The following is a 24,293-nucleotide window of genomic DNA, read 5'->3' on the forward strand; positions in this document are numbered from 1 at the left end:
TGGAAAACGAATATTTTTTTTCGCGAATTTGCCAATCTCGTAGAACAAAAGTTGTCCAGAATGACTCCTTGAGTCACCCCCTTTTGGCTTAGTATAGCCCTTTTGCGACACTATGTTTGCTTTGTCGTCGGGGTTCATTTGGCTGGAGGATGCCCGAAACTTATTATCTACACTTTAATACTTGTAGTTACCTTTCTACAAGTAAATACCACATTTGTTTGAGAAAGCTAATCGGGTTCCGAGTATAGAGTAAAGTGGCACCCCTATTAATTTCTACTCTTTCCTGGTGCCTACCAGTGTAAGTAAGAATTATACTTACTTACCCTAAAATCACCCAAAATGTACTTGAACATAATTGTCAATAACGTTGGCGAGTAAAAGTTTATCGACCCACTGTGCAAACTTACATGTGTGCGTGTCACTGCGTGTGCTGTGTGAAGAGCATTGAAAACCCAAAATTGGCGGGGCACGTCACCCTGTACGGGCCCTTAATAAAACAAAAAAGTAATACTTTTATCGTTTATTAAATTTTTATATAAATTATCACAAGACAATTCTTTTTTTCTTATTTTTGAACTATTGATCACAACATATACCTCACGTCTCCTCATTATAATCATAAAATCTAATATGTAACAGCCATTTATTATACACGCTTCAAGATAATGCATTTTAAATTTTCTTTCAAATAAGGCCATGGTGAGTTTACACATTTCTAAATCATTTTTACAAGTTATTTAAACAAATCACTCTTATCCAAAATAGCCTGTTAAAATTCAGAAAATACATAACACTGTTCTTATGTCCAATTCTCAGTTGAGCATTCCTCAGAGTCGCTTCTCTAGCCGCTCAAAAGAAAACTTAACTCAAAATTGGACTTGAGAATACAAGAGAAGGTACGTCCGTAATGATATGAGATACATTTTGTCTATCAAGCATATTTGTACACAGCGAGTGAAGCGAAGATTATTTGTATCAGATATGAAGAGCTGTTTCCGGAACAGTCATCTCTTTGGTGGATAGTTACAGTTATATAGTGACCTATGATTAGTGCTGGTTCTACATCGATTACTGAAGTTTCTTAGCTAGGAGGTCTCCCACGAGACAGCATATTGGTACATCGATCATTAAACCTAGTTCACACATTGAGGTAGGGAAGTAAAACATGAGAAGTTTAATATTGGATGGATTCATTTCGTAGTCACGAAATCAGTGCCATGTTGGCATGCAGCTCCGTCGGAGATAGAAATATTATGAAATAAACTTCCATAAGACATTTTTTATCAAGTTTGCTAATAGGCGATTTTATAAAATCTTTGAAAACAGTAAGTATAGTGACAAGAGCCGCTACGAACGCACACTACACACAAAACATCACATCGGCATCATTTTGAACAGTGCACATATAAAATACACAGGCTAATAATAATTTTACACGCGTCGAAATGTTTATAACTATGTTAAATTACATACTATGAGAAATTCCATGCACCATCGCTACGCTAATCACTTAAGAGCACTACTTACTCGTAATGTATAAATTGAATCGTTAATATATATTATAACCTTAATATAAAGCTCTCAATTGCAATCTTCGCTTTATTACACGATAAAAATGAGAAAATTCGTAGTTATTTACACCTAACTAAAAGAAATACAATCTTAGTAAAAAAAACTGTTTTACAACTAGTTGCCATATCATAGCTAACATAATCGATAAAATATGTACAATGAATTGTAGACACTCTGCGCAAGTCACGTCATACTATCTGTACAAATAACTGCACAATACAAATCTGACACCCATTCTTAATATATTCTCAAATGTTCAAACAGCACACAAAAAATCGCGTATATTTTATACAACAACTATGCCAAAGAACTATCACTAAAGTCATAGTGTGTAGAGAAAAATATCTTATTTAAGGCGAAGGCCTAATCACTGATCACCATAAAATTTCTTAAATTAACTGTCGAGCAGGCCATACCACCTTAAATAAAACGAATGTTTTATAAACTTACGTACTTACTTATAAATTATAATTATTATAAAGTTATTCATCGACAAAAGGTAAAAATTACATAATATATTATTACCTTATGGTCATATTATTAATGACATCTTAAAGTGAAACTACTTGTAAAATCTATGTACACACACATATATACGTATATTTTAAATTTGCGAAACATTAAGAAGAGCGTTATTTAAGATTAAGTATAAATTCTTAGAACTTCCTTCTCGGCCAAATACCAGTATAAGTATTACTTATATTTTGCGTCTTACACAAATAATAGCCGTAATTCTGGTAGCGACAGAATGAGAATGAAAAAACTAATGCGCTATTAATTAATAACGCAATACCGTAGCTTAAATGATAAATTCAAACCTTAAATCATATAAATGAGTGGACACGTCAACCAGCCTTATGAGACCTAGCTCTCAAAGTAATTACTAGAAATTACCAACTAAAGCTCTAACTTTAACCATATAACAATAATACAACAGATAAATTAATCAATTAAAAATATATTTTTAGGCAATCGAACTTCAATTATAGAGACAAAAGTTACAGTACAGAAATCAGGTAACCATGAAATTAAGTAAACACAACATCCAGACTAAATACAAAAAGTTAGTGTAAGTGTAGCTAGATATTTTTGTGCTAATTATCAAAATGTATATCTTTTACCCAAACGGAGTCTTATTGTCAAAGTGTTTGTAAGTACGAAAATACAGATTAGCTTCATTAAAATCGAGCAAGTGCACACCCGATATATCGCCGGGACATTCCGGGTGTTTCGCTATGAAAATTTAGTAAAATTATAAGTATAAACACATTGATACATCAAAACATGACACCGACAGTTCCCATAGAAATCGCTTGCAAGCCTCAGCTTGGTTTGTTTATACAGCAAGGGACTACAACAATCAAGTTCTACAGGGCTGCAAAATCGATGGAAAGATCCTCGACTGTTACTGTCGCCGACAAATCACAAGGCGAGCGTATCCCGGATGAGTTTCCTGACAGTGTTGCCCACCGACGACGACGGCGCGCCCGCCAGGCTGTAGTGCACCTTGAACAGGTACGGCTGTATGTCCCCGTACGACGTATCAAATATCAGATCCACGTCCGACCGACTCGGCATCTTCGGCACATACTCGTGGCGGTTGATGATCTCTGTGATGAAGACTATCTTGTCTTGCAGCATCTCGACGACGCTCTCGTGCTTGGGGTCGTCGGCGCGGTGGTCGGCCAGCTCGCAGCACACGGTCCACACCTCCCACGGCACGCACTCGGGCTGGAAGGGCCATCGGGCGCGCCGCTTCTGGAAGAACTCCAGACTAATGCTTCCTGCCGCCGCGTCGGCTGCCCGCAACAGCTCTGAAAAGTCTGATATCTCTCTGCGAACCTCTCTGCCTAGCGCGTCGGACGCGCAGCAAACGTAAGTGAAGTCTATGAAATCGCAGTCGACATCGACGTAGCTGACGGTGCGTATGGAGTAGCTCTCCTCGCTGTTGTAGGTGAACTTGCCGCAGGAGCGGTGGAACAGCACGGTGTGGAAGATGCTGGCCACGACCTCGTCCACCTGCCGGCCCTCCATGGCCAGCTCGAACGTGATGCTGCGCGCGTTCATGGCGCCGCCGTCAGTCCATGGTCGCCGCTACCACAGCGCTGCCACTGGAAAGGAATGGAGAGTTTAGTTAGAGGTTTCAGTGTGGTGTTTTTATCCATGGCATACCTGAGTATTTGTTTTTGACAGAACGTGTAGGAAGTACCTATGTGTCAAAAATTACAAATGTCGTCAGAATATAACTTGATATCTATCGCAGTCCGCAGATGTGTTATAGTTATAGTTGTATTTTTTTAATTAAGTTTTTGACATTTTAAGCAACATTTACTTTTTAAGTTATATCAAACTTTATGGTTTTCATCTCAATGATAGCTGTCACAGACATCAAGTTATATTTTAAGAAGTATACAGGACATCCATGGCTTGTTTGGTGATCTAAGGAGTGTGGACATTTGTGATGGTGTATTAATATCCCTAAGAACTCCGGTATAAAACTATCAGTTGATATAATGAGATTAAGACTTGAGTCTCACAGGCAAACGCCTGTCTGCTCGATAGTGAGGCAGCCGGTGCGGGTGAGTTTGATTGTAAATTTAAATAACGATACGGCAATTAGGGTATGGAATTGACGATGATGATGATTTATTACGGTATGGAATTATTATTATCCACATGCAGTCCCAACAAGATCATTTATAGTTGGCAGAAAATCATCCTACTTCATCATTCTAATAGCAATCATCTAGAAGCAATTTAGCATTTTAGAAATAATTATCGACTTCAAAGAGCTCAGTTCCATCACAATTTATTTTTACACATTCCTACTTAACATATAAATAGAGCGTACTCCTTAGATCGAGTCATTATGTTAAAAATAGGGCAATAAAAATATAATCACTCAACTTACCACTTAAAAAGCAAAACAAACACACGGCCCTCAAGGCTAGCACACTTTTATTGAACTAATACGAAATAATCAAGACAATGGACGATTATACAACACATTAGCTGTAGAAGACCTTGATTGTACGCTCAAGGCATTGGCATTTAGGATGGACAATAAAGCTAATTATGGAAACAGGCATATTTTATTAACACACCACAATTTTACATTAAACACACATTTAATTTATGGATTCATATTAGCTCGGTCAATTACTTTTCTACAGGGTGTTAGAAAAAGGGAGTTTAATAATATCGAAATTTGTTAACTGAGATGATGACTCTACAAAACCAAATAAAAGTTGTTCAGAATGACTACCCTCTTTTCCAGCAAGGCTGCAGCAACCTTTATAATCAATCACGGAATATTTTAGATATGCCCCTTGTGAAAAGGTAGCTTTTTTAGTACACAATCAAATTTTCGCAAATGCTGCTCAACATTTTTAAGTCACATGTATCAAATAGCCTCAAAACTTTAAAACACCTTTAATATGTGCGATGAAATTACCCTAAAGAGATGCTCATGAAATATATTTATGTATGAATTTATCCCAATAATAGCATTAATGAATCTTATTTTTCATGAATCATAAATTAACCCAATCAAATCATGCTCGAATAATATTTTAAATGCATTGGTATGAGTATGTAAAATTACACCCTGTATATCATCAACAATTTTTTGTAACTAGAGAACTACATACAATTGTTATTATTATTAAACATTTATTTCCAGATATAGCATCCATAATCCACAATGCAGCGCCTCTAGTGGTGTCTATTGTAAAACCACTCACTCACAAACCGTCTTTTATTGTTTGACGGTTTGTAAGTAAAGCAGACCGTACTAGTCTTACTACGGACCGTACTAATGCACCATAGTGCATTTAGTGCGTTTGCGTATATCCGAATAAAAGATGGCGGCGTCAGTTCTAATTTTTAGCACATACCGACCATTAATAGAGCCTTTTCTACCAATGTAGTGCAGATTTACATAGATAAGTATCATGTAACCAATCGTGCAAACGCCCAAAGAGCGCCTTCCGTCAAGGTTTCGTTCACACTCTTGAAAGGTAAAGCATAATATACGTATGTGTATATCAGAGAAGTACATGTACGGTGGCCTGCGCCTAAAAGTATACAGGCGGAGTTTTTAATATAGCGATAACAAGCTGACAGGCTGCTCAAGCACATCCACATAAACACCACTGCTACATACATCACACACAACACGTCCCTGGATTTATAAAACATGTAGCTGGTCCCTTCATCATCAGGGATCGCTATTTTAAAAACACCGCCTGTATACTTTTAGGCGCAGGCCACCGTACTATACTTAGTAAAATATAGCATGAGCCCTATGACAGCTGCCAAATCCATTCATTTTATCTGTCATTTGTAAATTTTCAACAGAAAACCACCTTTACCTGGTAGAAGCATACGAATCTGTCAATCAAACGTAACAGGGCACAAAGGTAGCGGCATCTCTGCTATCAATCATATATCATCAACATCACCCATAAGGTCACCGCACATATAAGCGTAAGCGTAACGCAAAGAGATCGCCTCTTTTTCTTCTGTTAACCAGTAGAACGCGAGCTCGCGAAGGTCTGGTTGACAGAAAAAAAAAAACCGGCCAAGTGCGAGTCGGGCTCGCGCACAAAGGGTTCCGTAGCAGCAAATATAATAAACTTATTATGTAAATTACAGTTAAATCAACCTATCTCAAAAACTATAAGAGATACTTTGATCAAACCAAAAATCGTTGAAAGAGTTAATTAGCATGCATCACCTCAATTTTTTTTAGAATTTTATACCCCGTAGTTATAAAAATAGAGGGGGGGGACATACTTTTTACGACTTTGAGAGCTGATATCTCAAAAACCGTTCACTTTAAGAAAAATGTTTTTTAGAAAACTTTATATCATTTTAAAAGACCTTTCCATTGATACCCCACACGGGTATGTACGGTGGCCTGCGCCTAAAAGTATACAGGCGGAGTTTTTAAAATAGCGATCCCTGATGATGAAGGGACCAGCTACATCTGTTATAAATCCGGGGACGTGTTGTGTGTGATGTGTGTAGCAGTGGTGTTTATGTGGATGTGCTTGAGCAGCATGTGAGCTTGAGATCGCTATTTTAAAATCTCCGCCTGTATACTTTTAGGCACAGGCCACCGTACATCGAAAAAAAAAAATTCATCCCTCAGTTACATGTATGGGGGGCCCCACCCCCAATTCTTTTTTTTACTATTTAGTGTCATATTTTTGTAGCGGTTCATACAACACATATTCCCATCAAATATCATCACTGTAGTACTTATAGTTTCCGAGTAAATCGGCTGTGACAGACGGACAGACGGACAGACGGACATGACGAAACTATAAGGGTTCCGTTTTTGCCATTTTGGCTACGGAACCCTAAAAAAGGCTATCCGTTTACGTTACGCTTACATGTGCTGAGAGCCACAAGCGGCAGCTAACATATTGTATCAACTCACCCATCTATCTATCTATCTATAATGGCGAGCAGATTTTCCGCATTTAGCCTCCAAGGTGGGCCATTATGCGTGAAATACCTATGGGGTGACTAGCTATTAAGCCACCCAAGCTCACGCCAGAAAGCCAGAAGACGACCTAGGTTGCTCATGACTTCCCGGAGGGACCCCGGAGATCCGAGGATTTTTGATCGCAGTGTCTCCACGCCTTTGCAATGTAACAAGACATGGGAAGCTGTTTCATCCACTCACCCATATACTTCAAGGTCCCACACAGGGTGTTCGTGCGGGCGCCCGCGGACAGCCACTTGGCGAGGCCGAAGTCCGCGAGGCGCGCGTGTAGGGACGCGTCCAGTAGAATGTTCTCAGGTTTGATGTCGCGGTGGATGACCCCCGAGTTGTGCAGGAAGTCTGGAAGAGGTAATAAGTGTCATCTTAAACCGTGTCTACTTAGGCCTGGGTCTCCTATTTTATGCTATATGCGGCGTCCGACTTTGACGTAAACATTTCGATCAACGTCCTACGGCCTACCTACGGCGTCTACGCGCCAACGTCGGCGTGTGAGGGAGACCGCATCAGTACATTTGTATAGTGAGCATCGTGACGCGGCCTACGGCGTGACGCTGGACACGACCTACGGCGTAAATAGGAGACCCAGGCCTTAGTCTCTGTGAGTCTTGTTACTTGAATAAATGAATTTAATTATAAGGTTATAAGTGAGTGAATGAAGATGAGAATAATATTACTATGCTTCGTAGAATGATGTTTGAGTGACAGATTCAGTTCGTTTTTATTTGGAACGAACAAATGACAAATAAAATGTATGGACGTGACAGCTGTCATAGGACTCGTGCTATATTTCACATCTCATCACGAGGAGTCACAGATTCATATCATGACATTTGTTATTTAAACAGACAATTCCTGAATCATCGTGATAGGAGCTATTAGAAGTTAGAAGTCAACTTGATTATCTTATCAAAACTATTGTCTAAGTGTGCGCCTAACCAAATACTATTAGATTTAGTATATTACTAGATTTAGTTTTTATTTATTAGTGTTATCAATAATAATAATAAGAATTTCCGGGGAATGTGGCCACTTTCGGCCAACAACATGCAATCTTAAAAGGTATTTTTACTAAATTATTACTTATAAAAAGCGTATAATATCCTAAGTCCTTATTAATATTCGATGTAGCGATACGATATTATATCTCAAGACTATTATTTGGAAAAAAAAACGCAACTCTTGCGTGCGAAGATTCGTGCAGCAATATACAAGTGCCTACTACTCCAGGACACGTCGTCAAGGATAACTGATAAAATTATACCTTGTATATTAACTGGTTGAGTCCCGTGAAACAGACACAATTAAAAAACAATTGTGTCTCGCCCACAGAGTAGACGCTGGAAGGCTGAAGAAGCAGATTGACTGGCATTAAATGCTTTAAGCCTTAATTCCACCTGATTGTAAATTTATAAACTGTCCAATAAAATTATCAATAAATGAATAGCTCACCGATGGCTACGGCGATCTCAGCGACGAACAGCTTGACGAGTTCCTCCGGCAGCTTGCCGTACTTGTCCAGCAGCGCCAGCAGCTCGCCCCCGGGAATGTATTCTGAAACTGAAACACAACGGAACATTAGATAAATATACGAGTACATAAACAGAAGGTGTACACGAAAGAAGCGTCTAATTGGACAGAGATTTCTCGTTGATTTAAAAAGGTTTATCAATCACAAATTAATCTAATTTAAACTATGATATATAAATAAAAATAAATAATGTAATGTTATTATTTGTTCTTGCTCCGCATATACGGGATATTGTATGACTGTTTTATTTGTGAGGATTTCATTAGGGATACTGGAGAGTAACATAAACCAGGCTTAGCTCCAATTTCTCCATAGTCGGTTAGATCGTAACCAGGGAAAGGTTGATCAATTATACGTCATCTCCATATTAAATTCTTGACTCTTTATGCTCTAATGCGTCTATGACGAAATTGGCACTTAAGCTATTAAATTTTCAGCACTAATATTCCCACCAATTGAAAACAAGTAATTTACAGTGGCCGATACCCCTAACAAACCGAGCCACCGTTTACTTATTATTATTATTAGTGAATATGCGTTTAGATTTACGCTCCAAGCTGAAAGCCCCAGTGACCCAGTGGCCCACTTAGACGTCGTTAATGCAGCCACAACACCGATAACGCACTCGGGGCAGTCACCTCACAAACTTATCAATTACTGGATATCCATCTACGCTGTAGGTATAGTGATATATGCGAAATTATATTACAGGCCTCATCAACAATATTTTTAATACGAGCTAGATGGAGTGTCAGTGCAAAAGAAACGTGTCGACAAATAACAACCCACTTCTACCAATGAGCTCTTATTTTGAATTAGTTCGTTCAGAAGATTTGTTACTTTATTAATTGGTATTAATGGATGTCAATGTAACCACAAAAAAATAGACATAGGTACGTAAAGCAGACATTTAGCGCTGTCCAATACCGTATAAAACAAACGTTGAAACAGATGTAAAATTTCATGAGATACCTAATAAAGTACTTTATTACTAAATCAGTTAAGTAGTTATTGCGTAAAACAGTGAAAAACTTATATAAATAATTTATACTTAAATTAGAAGGAAAGGCTTTTAGAGAAAAAAAAACGATGCAATATTTCTGCTTTTAATCGATTCCCGATAGTCTTTCATCTGTGTTTATACATTAACGTAATAATTAAATTCGATGAGTAGTCTAAAGTGCCATTATCGACATTAATGTGTTTCCCAATTTCTAAAAATAGTAAAATACACTTCTTGTTTACAAATAAACTGTGCGATAATTGTATTGTTACTGGACTATTTGGCATCAATTACATTTGTGTAAGCACAGCAATACAGGGTGTTGCAAGTCTTACAGTGACCCCAAAAAGAGTGAGCTTATTCTGAAAAAATTTTACTCGCCGACTTTGAATAATTCGCGAAACATGACTACTCTCCATTATAAAAAGTCACATGCCTACTATAGGATAAATTAACAAATTGCTAATTTAGTACAGCAAAAGCTGTTTAGAAAGACCCACTGAGCCACCTTCTTTCGTCTTACTATACCCTTCTTAACACCCTGTATAAACAGTACGGTACACAAGACACAAGAACCAGTCGTAATAAATACTGTGAGATAACTGATCACCACGCCGGCTAGTGACAATCACAGGCGGCACTAGTGACTCAGTGGGTACTAGCACGTACTCACGTCTATTCAACCAATTAAGAGTGGACTTGTTAATCTACCATCATTATTGTATAATACATATTAGGTACTCGTTATATGCACAATGAGTAAAACAAAACGATTGGATGATTAGCGGGGAAGTATACACAGATTGTATTCTTTATTTATAAGAAACGTGACCGGTAGTTTTTGCGATAAAAAAAACTTTGTTGACAGTTACAAATGCTGTACGTCAAGTTTGAAAAGAAAAGGGCCCAAGGAGTCCCTTGACCGTAAAAAAAACAAATGAGCACGGGCAAAGTTTTTTGTTCAATTTTACAGCTCACAGATGTTTGAACTTGTGTGACTGATGATCGGTCAGTTGATATAAAAAAGCGATTTCGCAACCATGCTTTCATGATTATATTATATTTTTTCATAAATACAGCTACAATATTATCATTTCCTTATGAAAGTCAAAAACGTCGTTCCGGCAAAAACGATACACCAACTTGCAGTTTCCTTTGTCACTTTTCATACCCACTTTAGGGAGTACAAACAAAAGTGCCGACACATGAGTCATTGCAACGGCACGAAGATGTTATAAACAAAGACTTAAGCAAATCGTCACTCAAAAAGCAATGCGATAAAATTGGGTGGCAATATCTAATAAAAGTAGGAGCGAAAGGTACGGCACGAATGGAAGGGAGCTAATTTCCACTCGATGAAGCGTTTCATCTTTTGGGGAATCTGCCGCGTCTACCTCAGTTATAAGATAAGAAATAAGAAATTTATTGGGTAACAGACTTCAGTAAGTAAAAATAATAAGTGACAGATAATCAGTTTGAAGTTATAAGTGACCCTGACTGCTATACTGAAGGTCCCTGGTTCGATTCCCGGCTGGGGCAGATATTTGTGCTCGGGTCTTGGGTGTTATGTGTATCTGAGTAGATATACCAGCTGTCCGATACCCATACTAAAGGCTCGGCCTAGTTTGGGGTCGCATGGCTGTGTGTGAGATATCCTCACATAATATTATTATTATTAGGTATATTAGTGTTTGTTTGTAAATACTCACGTATATAAAGTCTCTTCTTGGTCTGCCAGCGCGCGGCGGCGGCGACGAGCGCGGGGTGGTGGCCGCACACCTGCTGGATGTGCGACTCCTGCTTCACTTGACGCACCGCGTTCTCACTTATTATCTGGAGATTAGTTATTGTGGGAAGTTAAGGTGCGTTTGTACGAAGTATGAAGCTTAGTTGGACTTATAGAGGGTGTTGACAAAGGGTGTAAAAGCTGAGAGTCAATCAGGGGGTCATTCTGAAGATACGCTTATAATAAACTTTGCTATTAATTAAAAATGTTTTAAATGGATACAGTTTGTAACAAACATTACGTTTATTTTTACAGTTTAGGGGTAGTGACGCAGGTAAAGAAAGGGCAGTTCGCTCATTAAAATAGGGACACCGGTTTTTGCCCAACCATATAACAATGCATATCATTGTTAAGTACTAAATTACACTGACACATAAACAGAGGAATTAATTATTGTGAAATATAAATATTGATTTAGGTATGTCAACGTGAAGTGCCTTATTTCATTCTCGTGCGTAGCATACCATAATTTTTAATCCGTAATTTTGGATTCAATCGAAAAACCTATAATATTAAAAGCACATCACAACAGCTAAAATTCAGTTGAATCTAACAGTAAGTATAAGTAATAAAAACTGATTCCACGCTGTTCCATTATACAGATGTAAAACACAAAAGAGATACCTAAAGTTGCATTTATTATCATTATCGTTAATCGACCGTCAACTTTACTTCCTCTTTCAAATTAGCAGATGTGTCTGTGACTGATTAACATGTGCAAAGCGATTCGCTTAACGAAAGTGTGTAAATAGCATAATAACAAAATTAAATTCATGACTAAAATTTGAAGTGTATGTCATCATCATTTCATCAGCAGGCAGCTTCATTAGAATATACACTTTGTATCTTGTCAAACCAGCAAAACGTCCATTCATTCAAACATTGATTGTTTGTGAGTTTGACAAGGTACAAAATTGTATAGCTACTAATGAAGCTGACAATAGTCACCAGTCCAGGACATAGCTTCTCCTAAGGAGTGCCACACTATGTGTCCTTCCTGTCTATGTGTATTATATCCAGCAGTAATTAATTGGTACTTAAGAGTACCAATATGGGAGCTCTACCAATTCCCTATTCACTTTTCTAATTGACATGTTTAGCACAAAAAAGTGTAGTGAAGCAGCTGCCTATTAGTTTTTATGAGGAACACATCTTGACCTGAGTTGAACTTAAACAAGGAGTTGTTAATCTTCTACCCAGCCAGTGTGAAGGTCACTTTAATTAAATACCTACTTAGTTGTTCCGCGTGTTATTATTAGAATGACATAATCTTTACGCTTTTTAGAGTTTTAACAAGGCATCTTGAGGATTAGCCAGATTAAAATGCCTTATGCTTTGTGATATAAAGTTTACGATTAATTATTGTTTAGGGTTTTTTTGGTGCTTATAACACTTTTTTTGCTGTTTTACTTTATTGTATTGTGATTTTATATATTTTTTATTGCGAATTTCACAAATTCCTAAAAACAAAAGTGGATTACAATTATGATTTATATTACTGGTTATCAGTATGACAGTGCCTTATAGGACATCCTGTATGTATTTTTTTCTTAGAAATGTGCTTGTTTAGTTTAGTACTAACCCCTATTTCACACTCAAACACGTTCATGTTTACACCCTGTGGCTAGTCATTTTGTATGAAATCATGAAGTTGTTTGGTTGTTACAAATTCCTAATCTAGCTATGACTGTGCAGTCAATAAACACACACATCCTCATTTTTTGCATTGTAACAATAATTTGTGCCAGGAAATAAATTTTATCAATAGTTATCTTAATGGATATTATAAAATGAATTTATTTGCCTACCTACAAGATAAACAGTTCTCCATTAATGGGTCAGCCAGATAAGCTCCAGCATATTGATAAGAGAAGTTGCCAATTTTTATTAACATACATTTTAGTTCTGAATTTAAAGTGGGCATATTTAATAAATTACGCTGAAATTATTAATACTCATTCAATGCAAAATGTAATGTTGTGTGTAATGATCAATTGATCATAGTTTAAGTGGTACAAGACATGCAAAAAGATTGTATTGTGTTTTGTACATACCTGAGACTTGTGAAGGACTTTTAATGCATATTCTTTGTTCACACTAAGTTTGACAACGCGGCACACTTCCCCGAATGCTCCTTTAGCTATGTGCTCTATTATTTCAAAATCTTTCTGCAGCAAGTCTGTTGAGATGGGGAACTCGGGAAGAAATATGGACTCCTTATGAGCTACTGGCCAAGCAGTTTTGCTAGCCTCCAGAGGACTCCTCAATGTAGAATCATTCCACCTAAAACAATAAATTACATTTAACCCAGAATTCAACACCAGATCAAAAGTATTCCATAAAACAAATAGACACATTTAAATTTTGTAAATACACAAACGAACACATGGATGGAACTGTGACACAAGTGTTGGTTAGGACACATTTTAATGAATTCCACTAACCTTCGCCTAGAAATCCGCGACCAAGGCCGCGCCGCGCTGCTCGTCGACTGGGCGCTGGCGACGCTGGCCAGGGAGCGCCCGCTGAGGTTACCCACGAACTGGGACAAACTGAACTGCACACCAAAATAACATGCTAAGCGATTTGCGAAACAAAGGGATCCAACTGTCAAACTACAATGATGAACAACGCTACATCCCACCCCTGTACCAATGAGACAAGGGGAGCTCACACAATGATTAGCGTAAAATAGATCTCCGGATATGAAGATAATGAAAGAACTTGCGTAGCGTTACGTATCTTCACCTGAGAATGACATTAGCAACTTTTCGTGCTATGCTCCGTACCTACCTGACTTGTGTACGCTTGTCCTTCGCGATCTGAGTGCGCAGTTTTCTTGGCGTCCCTATGCTCACTGCCCTTGTTATGAGAATTTCCCATGAAATTGTCTCACATTTTGCTAATTACAACCAAAATAATAATATTTTCCTTTTCACAACACAGCTGTAATTTATGACAAATTGAATTTTGGTCAAAGACAAACTAGAAGCATCGAAAAAAATATTGTCATTTTTTAAAAATGTTGCCATAAATAAAAACTATCACAGAGTATCCATTGACATTATGAATTTCGTTCATAATCATTTCCGTTTTATAACTTTTGCTACTCACCGCTAGATGGCATTAAATAGAGATTTTCAATCAAAATAATACTTATGATCAAACAAAATCTCAACATTATTTATTTAATTATCTACTTGGGAACCTTGCCAAACGACGGCGGTGACCTAGAAAATATTTTTTACCTATTAAGGTAGGTAGTGCCCTATGGCCTACTTATTTAATTTATTAAACTATATAGTAGGTAGTTTAGTATAAGTAGATGGTACCTTCCAATACTTATGTATGTTAAGTAAATAAAGTTTATTATCTACTTACCATACAGATTGTTTACGTTCCTGATTAGGTACAAAAATAAACTATTATTTTTTTGCCCTACTATTATATACTATTGTTGTAATAAGTTGGTATTATACCTACCTACTAACGTTTTTTCAGCATAGCCACGGTGTATATTATAATGATTTTCATGAAGGGAAATGATAGACAACATACCTAAGCAGGGATATAATATATTTATTATTTAGGTATGTACAGAAACATAGGTTTCAAAAAATCCTAAACGGTTTAGTTTGTGTAGCCGCATTAACACATTTGATGTTGCCTTGTTTCTTGTCTCGAGTGTGTTTCCACTTTTTATACAGCGCGCCCGTCTTCTTTTTACACCAGCGTCCCACACCTAAACCTATTTCTACTAAGAAGGCCACGAAGCTCAACGCAACCATGCATAGATAGCATTTGAATATACCGACCAAATCTTCAAAACTCAACGGTTTAATCGGGGCTTCCTCCTTGATGTCGTTGTACCTATAGTCCTCCCACTTGGCAACGAGGCCCGCTTCGACTATTCTGGCCATGTGTCTGTTGTAGTGCCGCGTCATGGCGGAGTGCTTGGGCAGCATCATGGCGAGGTGGCGCGAGTGTACGACGTCCGACAGCACGTGCAGGAACTGCTGACCGCGCGCGTTCAACAAGTTCCGCTCGAAATAACGCGCACACGAACACTCGTTCAGGCAAAACCTGTGGCTCTCATTGTCCAACTTACGCAGACAATCCAGCGTGTTCTTTATCGGCACGAATTTCGCGTTGATTTTAACAAACCTCTCCTCGTCGTCCGGCAACACTACGTCGGGAGACGCCAGCCCCTCTATGTTGTAGCCCGTCTGCAGAATATCCTCGAATGTCTCCAAATCCTTCCCTCTTTTAAACGTTGTGAAGAACGATATTATTGCCGCTTGCGTGACGAAGTTGACAATGAAAAATCCCCAAATGGCGACAAACAGAAGGATTCGTATCGCGCGTTTCCGGGACGGCTTGTACAGAGTTGTAGACAGGACGGTTCTTATGGTGTTCATGAGGTCTTTGCCAGCTTGGTCCAGGCTGGGCCCGCGCCCCTCCGCCACGCTGAACAGGTGGAAGCCGAGCCACAGCGCCAGGAAACAAGCGGAGTACTCCAAGAATATGCCCAGATTGTCGAGGAAAAGCTTCGCGTCAAACAGGAGCGTCTCAAAGTCAGCGCGGCGCGACATGAAGCAGAGCCCGCTGTGCTTGAACGGGTGCGTGAGGTCGGCTTCAATGATCACGGTGTCCATCACGTAGATCGGAAACAAAATCAACTCGAACTTCCTCTGAGAGAAGTTGAGCAACTGCTGGGTTATAAATGAGAACTCAAACGTGTGCGTGAGCGTGGCGCGGCTCGGGGTGAAGTCGATGGTGAAGTTCAGCAGCCGCGCCATCGTGGACCAGATCTTGCCGTCGCGCTTGCCGAATGTCAGCGAGCCGTTAGCGTTCCGCGTCATTTCCACAAACGGCGGCACTACGGATATGAAGGCCCGCAGTGGGAACCCGTGTAGGTTGCTGCCTTTGTCTTCAAACACATCTATTGCTCGTAAAGCCTGAATATCGCCTGACCCTACCGAGTAGGTATTGTACCCTATACATGTGCCGAAGTTATTGTATCGTAGCGGGGACTCTATAGTCACGTTATGGCAGCCGCTGACGCAAACAAACTTCTTCAAATCAACGATGGGCAGGCCGAGCTGCTTGGTCGTCCAGCATCCGTACTCATTCGACATTCTATAATTCTCATAGTTATAAGGAGTGAATTTCGATATGAGGAAAGTACTTTGCGACTCATCGTACTGGAGTATTATAGCATTGGGCACTCTATGGTACCATAGGATGAAAAATATTCTTGCAATCTCGGATTTTTCTAGGTCTCCTTGGTGATAGATGATGATGTTCGCATGGGGGTGCCAGTACGGGTTTCGAAGAGTTTTTTTCAACGCTACATCAAAGCTTGTGACGTCCGAACATTGAATGACGATAGTGTTTGGTTGGAAGAGAACGACATCTTCAACTTCGTGGTCGCCTCCGTCGTTGTTGATGGTCACTATAGTGCCTAAAGTCTTCAAGTTGGAATAAAATCCATTGGGATATTTTCCGACTAAAATAATGACTTGCCAATACTGCGCTCTAAAGTTGTCCTTGATTATTTCCACCTAGAAAATTTTGTAAACATTAGATGGATGCACTCAGGGACGGACAAATTTTTAACTTTTAAAAGTACCTTTACCAATGCAATGCAAATTTTACCAGTAAAATATATTTTTCCTCTTCCAAGTCACTTTGCTCAATAGCTTGCAATGTACGGCGGACGAGAGCATTGCATGAAAATAAACTAAAAATTATCATGAAAACTTGGAAAAGCAACATTTTCTTGTGAAGCCAACCAACAAAACTTCGGAATAGAGAATGATTTTTACTTATTTCGGAATGATTTATAATCAGTAAGTCAATCTAACAGATTGAACAACACTACCATAATAATCACCAATCTAATTCAATCCCATATGCCTAATGACGTGTAATATTTGATATCACCATTTTGGAATAAATAAGCTCTAGCGGATTGGTACTAAATTATTCAGATAGGATTTTGATTCCATTGTCAGAAAGGAAGAAAAATTATTTTCGAGACAAACTAAAATTAAAAGAACAAACAACACCAACTTCAGTTTATAAAAATATAATAACATCATTTTGGTAAACAATTTAAACTTAACAAACAACTTTAATTAACCACATTGGACGTGTACACTAGTGACATTTGCGACCGCGCCCAGGCACAAGACGTGGTGTTTTTATCCCTCTGTGGCACACTGCACATGTACATTATTTCAATGCGTTTCATATAAAATGCGTAGCATCAATCTGCGCGATCCATATCACTGCAATGCTTTGTCTCCTCCTCATATTTCGACTGGGCCATAACCCTATCATCAATACTAAGGGCCTGCATCACAATGTCTGGATAGTGGCTACCTGTGACATAAAATACATGCTGTCTAAAAAATAATTACAAAGAGTGACAATATAAACCAAATAAAGTAACCAGAAATTGTGAAACAGGGCCTAAATCTTTATTCTTTCTATTATTCCCCCCTGTTCTTGAGCAACTCCTGCAGGTCGTCCCAGGCGCGGTCGACCTGCCGCTGCGTGTGCTCGGGGCTCCAGTACGGGCTGAACACGACGTGCGCCGCCGCCACCTGCTCCTGGTTCGAGGGTTGAGATAACACGCGTTGTCTGGCCTCTTCTTCTGGCAGGCCGTTGCGCGCCATTATGCGTTTTACTGCCTGGAATATTTGTTAAATGGTTAGAATAATGATAGTGGGTTTGTAGTGGTAGCGTTGGGGAAAAGCTTTAATGTAGGCCGAGGGTAAGCATGGGGAGGCCTTTGCAGTAACATAATATAAGAGTTTTATTTCTCAAGAAAAAATGTTTTCGTTGGCTATTTAAATGTACTGAATATTGGTAGACTATCGATCGATGTACGATGACGAAAAAATCAGTCATATTTTTTTGCCATGTAGGACATTTGAGTTTCATCAGTCTTCCTCATCGTGATGGGTATCCCGAATGGCACGAAAGTATATTGCCAGATAATCAATACTAGACATAGGCAAGGTCGGATACGGGAGGCTTTTGCCTACAGGGGCCCTATCACGAAGTCAAAACGAAATAACATTGCTAAGTAATTAGTTTCAGATTTAATACATTTTGAATCCGAAAATGGTTGTCAAAATAAGTTCGCGATTAAATCAAATCACAAGGTACACAGATCGACTGCAACTTCAACATAGAAACCCCGTGAACCCTACCTCATCAGGCGGCACAATGGCCGTCCACAGCTGGTGGCAGTGCTTGCCCCAGCCGGCCTGCAGCAGCACGGCCGCCTCGAGCACCGCGACACGCGCCCCCGCCGCGCCCCCCGCCGCCCCCGCCGCGCCCGCCGCCGCCGCGCGACGGGACGCTTCGGCTATGACTGCCGGCCAGACTAGGCTGTTGAGCTTGTGGAGCTGGCTCTGGAAGGGGAAGTGAGGGTTATTGAGGGGAAGAACTGTAGGTTTGTATGAGAAAAGTTATCAGTTTGACTAGTAGGTACATCAATCAGTTTGGCATGTAGCAGAAATCATTCAGTCATTTATTGCACAAGTTTTGTGTCCACCACTTATCGTCAGTCATTGTTGTTCGTAGTTTACCGTGGGTAGTTCGTAAGTAGGTGTTGTGACTAGAGTTTTTCACCATAGTGAATTTGGAATTTCCCCTAGCTAGTGTTTGTTTGTGGTAAAAAGATTGGGCAGTCAGACTAGCGTCCGTAGAGTGATGCTCACGCCACGACTACGTGGGTTCCGAAACTCTTCCAAGGCCAATAGTCCATATTATAGCTATATCCTTCATTCATTCACTCCACAGCTCCACATACATAACCTCCATTCCTCCAAACGTAACTCACACTATCGGCAAACACGATCTGCCCCAGTTTCCTCCGGTCCACCTCGCCGTCGCTCGTGATGACGTCACTGCCGAAGGTCTCAGCGATGGTGGTGTTCAGCGGCAGGCCCGGCCGGTACAGCTCGTGCGCTATGACGTCACAATTGATCACCGCCGCGCCTTTCGCTCTGTGGAGCGGATGGTCTGTGATTATTATTATTTTAAATCACAGAACACATTTAGTCTAGCGAGTTTTAAATTCGGAATATGGAAAAGTTCCTTAGTAGTACTAGTAGAAGAAATTAATATCATCATCATCATCATCATCAGCCTATAGCAGTCCACTGCTGGACGTAGGCCTCTCCCAAAGCACGCCACTGGATGCGATCTTTAGCTTTCCGCATCCAATCATAACCAGCCACCTTTCGCAAGTCGTCACCCCATCTAGCTGGAGGGCGTCCCACACTACGTTTGCCTATATATTGCAGAAGAAATTGATGTATTTAAATGAAGATGGGGCTGTTATAAAATTGGAGTAATTAAATGTCAGATGGTTGAAATGAAACTTAGATTTCTATGTAACCCGTGAATTTGGCCCTCAGTGTACTTTGCTTTAAACTGGACTTTAAACAAGATTACCCTTAAAAATGTCGAGAGTTTTCAACATCAGTTGCGTTATCAATAACGTTATTATTACTAAGTACATAGTGCGTATTCTTATCACAGTTTCACGCTATAAATACACAGTACAATGGCGACTAACCTGAGCCGCTCCGCTATACCGCTCTTGCCCGCCGCTATCCCGCCCGCCAGGCCTATCACGTACGGCCATTTGGGAATATTCGGGTTAGGCTGAAACAAACACATAATATTAATTTTAAACTTACATAAGAATATCATAATCCTGTCGATTATATTGTTATCCCTTTACCTTAATATGCTATCCAATAGATAAGGTCACATTATGAGTATCGAGCTCAATTACAGTGGCTTCCGATTCGCCTTCGCCGGAATACTCATATTCTCAACATATTGTACAGTGTTTTAAATAACCCCTTATCTCCCCAATACCTGAAGTGCAAGTTTTCGTTTTTGTGTTCTCATTCTCAGGGTAGAGCCTTGAGATCGGTAGAAAACAAATTGTTGAGCATTCCTGATCGTAATGCTGCCTCCTATAGCGATTCATTTGCAATGAAGGCAGCATGTTTGTGGAACTCCTTGCCAGAGGAAGTACGACAGTCACCATCAATGGCAACTTTTAAAAAAAATGTTAGACATCACTATTTTGAATCATTAGGTTGGCAGGTAAAATAGATATATAGGTATATATATTTATGTAGTATTATTTATATAAGTATGATGTAATTTTTATAAGTTATATATTTTTATATATGTTATAATATTATGTTTATTTTATGTTGTAATCATGCACTGTTAATTTAAGGTTAGATTTAAACCATAGGCTAATTTCTGTTTGATAATTATTAATTGTACCTACTCAAATTAGTTAAAGGATCTAATGTCATTTATCTTTCACCCAGTCGTAGGTTGGCTGGAAGAAATTGCTTTTTGGCAATAAGCCCGCCTTTGTATACGTCTTGTGTTTTGATTTGTAACTGTTCTCTTTTATGTTTGCTTGTGTATGTGTACAATAAAGTGTATATAAATAAATATAAATAAATAAATAAGGTCTTGGGGATCCAATGCATACAATAGGGTGCATGAAAGGAGCCTCCTCGACTGACATATCAACTACATATATCCTAAAACTAATCCGGCGCACCCTAGTCAGACAGCGACCGACGCCAATCTGACTGGCTAATCCTTTCACCACGATCACAAACATTATCTGCTAGCTCTAGTTTTTGTCGCTAAGAAGATTCATCGGATAATCTTTCCTGACTACAATCACATACCATAGTCTAGCTCTAGCCCTAGTCATCGAGAGGCTAAGAAGATTCATCCCTTTCAACTATTATAAAAATTTTAACTATTCTTTCACCCAAAGGTTGTCTTGAAAAAATCATTTTTAGTTATAAGTTTTTTGTACCTATGTGTTTGTATATATAAGTTTTGTAAATTCTGTTCTTGTGTTCAAATAAAGAAACATATTTGATCCATACATATATCTATCTATAACCATAACTCATCTATAACCATACCTCGGGTGCTCTCAGCGTGGTCCCCAGCAGCCTCATCCGCTGGTTGCTGGAGCTGAGCTTGGCCTCCTCGTCCCCCGCCGCCCGCGCGTCCCCCGCCAGCCCCACCAGGTACTTGTCCAGCGCGGGGAGCCCCCCCTCCCGCCGCGCCTCGTTCACCTTGTCCCCGGCCCGGTCCGTCTCCTCGCTTAGGACTATTAACTGGAAGGAATGGTTTATGTTTCGTGATACGGTCAGCTTTATTGGTAGTTTTTGTACCTTGTCAAACTCATAAACTGTATTTTTGTTTGAATGAATAGGCGGTTTGTTAGTTTGATAAGGTTTAAAAGTGTATAGGTATGAAGCTTTCCGTAATTAGATTAGGACCAGGGACTGGAAAAGTTTGGCATGCATTTGGAAAACAATGGCACATATTTTCCTCCTTGTTTTCAACCAGTGTGCTAGCTCTGCAGATCTTGACATATGCAGATGCAAAATTCTACCTATTTTCTCAAATTATATTGTAATAACAAACCTGAAATCTAGGATCATCTTTGGTGGGCCCGTACATATCTTGTATTGGAAGCACATTATACTCTATGGTGGGGTTAATATCAGTCAAGAACTCTAGCACAGACTTTATCCTTGTTTCTACTGGCTCAATTAATTCCCACAGCTTTTTACCTAAAATTAGAAAAAAATGTGAATAATACATATAATTAAAACTTTATGGACTACATTTTATCCATATACAGTTTTCCACTGTCATTGGACACAGGAGAGCTCCACATGAGCAAAGTGGATATTCCAATACCTTTATGTATCATTTAAAAGGCCAGGAAATGCACATAATAATTACTTTTGATCATATTGACATCAGTAACACCGACAGTTAATAATTTGGTGGTCCTGAGAGCAGCCTGTGACAGCAGTATCTTGTGGCCGTTGTGGAGCCGGTCAAAGGTGCCCCCGAGGACCACATACTCATATGTTTTAACTGTTTCTGTTGCAGTCTCGGGAGTTTGCTCGTCTTTGAGGTCTAAAATTAAAAAAAAAAATGTTTGTAATTAATTTAATTTAAAAGAATTATCAGGCTGTACAATATAATATTGCAGCTGTTCAAATATAAGAGGTTTGGAATTTCAATGATAAAAGGGTGCAAAAGTTTAAATCAAATTCCATGTTCTCAAATGTTGATAATGATAAAATAAATTAAATATTACCTATGCTTTGCACATTATATCCAGATTGCAGGCTAACAACTGACTCCTTTAATCTGTCTACCTCTTTGGCCAGAGAATTGTCATACAGTATGAGGTCTATAGAATGAGCTGTATTGATTTTCTTTATATTGTCAAATGGTTTCAGGATAAGTCTTACATCTAAATTATTGCACTGTGATGTTACCTGAAACAGAATGTTATTAATGGATAGGTAAAGAAAATAATAATAATCACCATGGCTTCACACTCACCTACTCAAGTTTATTTTTAATTTGCATTGGATAATAAATTTTTACACACTGATCTAGCCTAATATTAGTTACCATTAGAATCTAATAATAAATTACAAAATTTTTAATACCTAATTTTTTTTATTTCACATACAATAATAATTGTACATAGGCAAACTGAATGCTAGTAGCATTCTCTACCAGTTAACTTTTGGTGATGTGGAAAAAGTGATTGGTAGTGCAATAGTTTGAGAGAGGAGAGAATTTAATCGTGTGTGTTTTGATTGATCATTATCAGACTCAATATTCACTGAAGTATCTTTTTGTAACATGAGAGTCAGTTTGTTTAACAACATTCTTCTTACCTTAGAATAGACATTGACAATCTGCTGACTGATGGCACCACAGTCAGATGAATTGACATTGATGTACAGCACCTTCCTCACATAATTGGAGGACTTCAGGAAAAAGTTGTTCACTTTCGAAACATTTGAGACAAAAAGTAAGCCATAGTTTGCCATTGTTGTAACTGAAAGAAAATTAAACAAAAATGATGATGAACAAAATTATGATAACTTAATCTTATCATTTAGGTACCTACATAATATTATATAATTCATGAAAGTGTAGCAGTTAAGAGAGTACTAATTTGACTAGATATTCTTTAACTGAATTGAAATACATTTGAAAAGACTCTGATTATGAAAACGAACCTGATTTAGTAGCATTCATTAGGTAGAGAGTCACATATGATAAAGCTACAGAAAACAACACAACTGCTATAGATAATCGACCAATATTAAACATAGTAAATCGGTTTTACTGTCCAAAGGTTAACATGCTATAACTTTAATTCGTTAAACTAGTCCTCTTGCTCATTTTCAGAAAACCATTTTGTAATTTCCAGGAGTGAGGAAATACAAAACTTATTTATTGGGATTTAACTTAACTTCGAAATCTAAATAATTACAATAAAAAGTTGAAAATAAATCGGCGTTATTTATTTTGTATTTTGTAAAATGAAATGATATTGAATATTGACATGACAATGACACACGTTAGTTCTTCTAAGTAGTCTGTGCAATGACAATAACATTGACAAGATGGTTTCTACCATTTGCATTGCGCAGGTCGCGCAGGTTGACACACCATCACTGATGTAGAGACTTTGACCCGTACCCTCAGATCAACTACAAATAGATTCGCAATCGCCGTGTGCACTATTCTCTTTCTCACTCAAACCATAGATGTTGCCGACAAAAAAATAAAACCTAAATATGGGGAAATTTAACTTATCATAATAACAAAAACAAAACTTGAGTATATCGTCGGTTGATAGGAAAAATACACTAAAGGCTAATTTTTCAATAGCCAGACAAAAGTTTTGCTGGGAAATAATTTTGATGCTGTTGCGTCTCAATGTTTCTCAATGTTTGTATTACCCAGATAACATTTATCTGAA

General features: G+C 38.7%; 3 protein-coding genes across 6 annotated transcripts in view; all 3 read right to left on the reverse strand.

Moving 5' to 3' along the window:
• The window catches only part of LOC105392105 (autophagy-related protein 101), a 52,484-nt gene extending 38,080 nt beyond the window's left edge, over nt 1–14,404 (reverse strand). For 2 of the 4 annotated variants that reach the window (XM_048622824.1, XM_048622823.1), the window contains exons 1-6: nt 14,198–14,404; nt 13,849–13,961; nt 13,459–13,687; nt 11,328–11,451; nt 8,537–8,644; nt 7,268–7,426 (exon numbers count right to left, since the gene is read on the reverse strand). In XM_048622824.1, the coding sequence (XP_048478781.1) occupies nt 7,268–7,426; nt 8,537–8,644; nt 11,328–11,451; nt 13,459–13,687; nt 13,849–13,961; nt 14,198–14,287 (823 nt within the window). In that variant the 5' untranslated portion in view covers nt 14,288–14,404. Of the gene's footprint in view, nt 1–505; nt 3,684–7,267; nt 7,427–8,536; nt 8,645–11,327; nt 11,452–13,458; nt 13,688–13,848; nt 13,962–14,197 lie in introns of those variants that run through there. The other 2 variants (XM_048622826.1, XM_038114684.2) reach the window with 2 other exon arrangements.
• Nucleotides 14,405–15,015: 611 nt separating this feature from the next.
• LOC105387562 lies at nt 15,016–17,576 on the reverse strand. Its single transcript, XM_048622537.1, has 2 exons — nt 17,550–17,576; nt 15,016–16,968 (listed from the first exon to the last, which is right to left on the reverse strand). Exons 1-2 carry the CDS (start codon nt 17,574–17,576, stop codon nt 15,016–15,018), a joined length of 1,980 nt encoding a protein of 659 aa, XP_048478494.1.
• LOC119693032 (bifunctional coenzyme A synthase) lies at nt 17,480–23,804 on the reverse strand. The gene is made up of 11 exons (XM_048622633.1): nt 23,545–23,804; nt 23,197–23,360; nt 22,602–22,785; nt 22,238–22,417; nt 21,914–22,062; nt 21,403–21,600; nt 20,004–20,092; nt 19,263–19,428; nt 18,628–18,831; nt 17,882–18,102; nt 17,480–17,754 (listed from the first exon to the last, which is right to left on the reverse strand). The coding sequence occupies exons 1-10, from the start codon at nt 23,636–23,638 to the stop codon at nt 17,902–17,904; spliced, it is 1,629 nt and encodes a 542-aa protein (XP_048478590.1). The 5' UTR covers nt 23,639–23,804; the 3' UTR covers nt 17,480–17,754; nt 17,882–17,901.
• Between the last annotated feature and the right edge of the window lie 489 nt (nt 23,805–24,293).

The sequence above is a fragment of the Plutella xylostella genome, chromosome 8 (genome assembly GCF_932276165.1).
Source record: "Plutella xylostella chromosome 8, ilPluXylo3.1, whole genome shotgun sequence".
Taxonomy (NCBI): domain Eukaryota; kingdom Metazoa; phylum Arthropoda; class Insecta; order Lepidoptera; family Plutellidae; genus Plutella; species Plutella xylostella.

What these genes read in the sequence shown, in the direction of transcription:
- LOC105387562 (XM_048622537.1), bottom strand. Translation starts at nt 17,576, where the DNA reads ATGTCACTAGTGTACACGTCCAATGTG. An exon ending in TAGTGTACACGTCCAATGTG is followed by an intron (nt 16,969 to 17,549) that starts GTTAATTAAAGT and finishes AAAATTTTCTAG; the next exon opens with GTGGAAATAATCAAGGACAA.
- LOC119693032 (XM_048622633.1), bottom strand. Translation starts at nt 23,638, where the DNA reads ATGTTTAATATTGGTCGATTATCTATAGCAGTTGTGTTGTTTTCTGTA. An exon ending in AATGAATGCTACTAAATCAG is followed by an intron (nt 23,361 to 23,544) that starts GTTCGTTTTCAT and finishes ATTTTCTTTCAG; the next exon opens with TTACAACAATGGCAAACTAT. An exon ending in ATATAATGTGCAAAGCATAG is followed by an intron (nt 22,418 to 22,601) that starts GTAATATTTAAT and finishes TTTTAATTTTAG; the next exon opens with ACCTCAAAGACGAGCAAACT.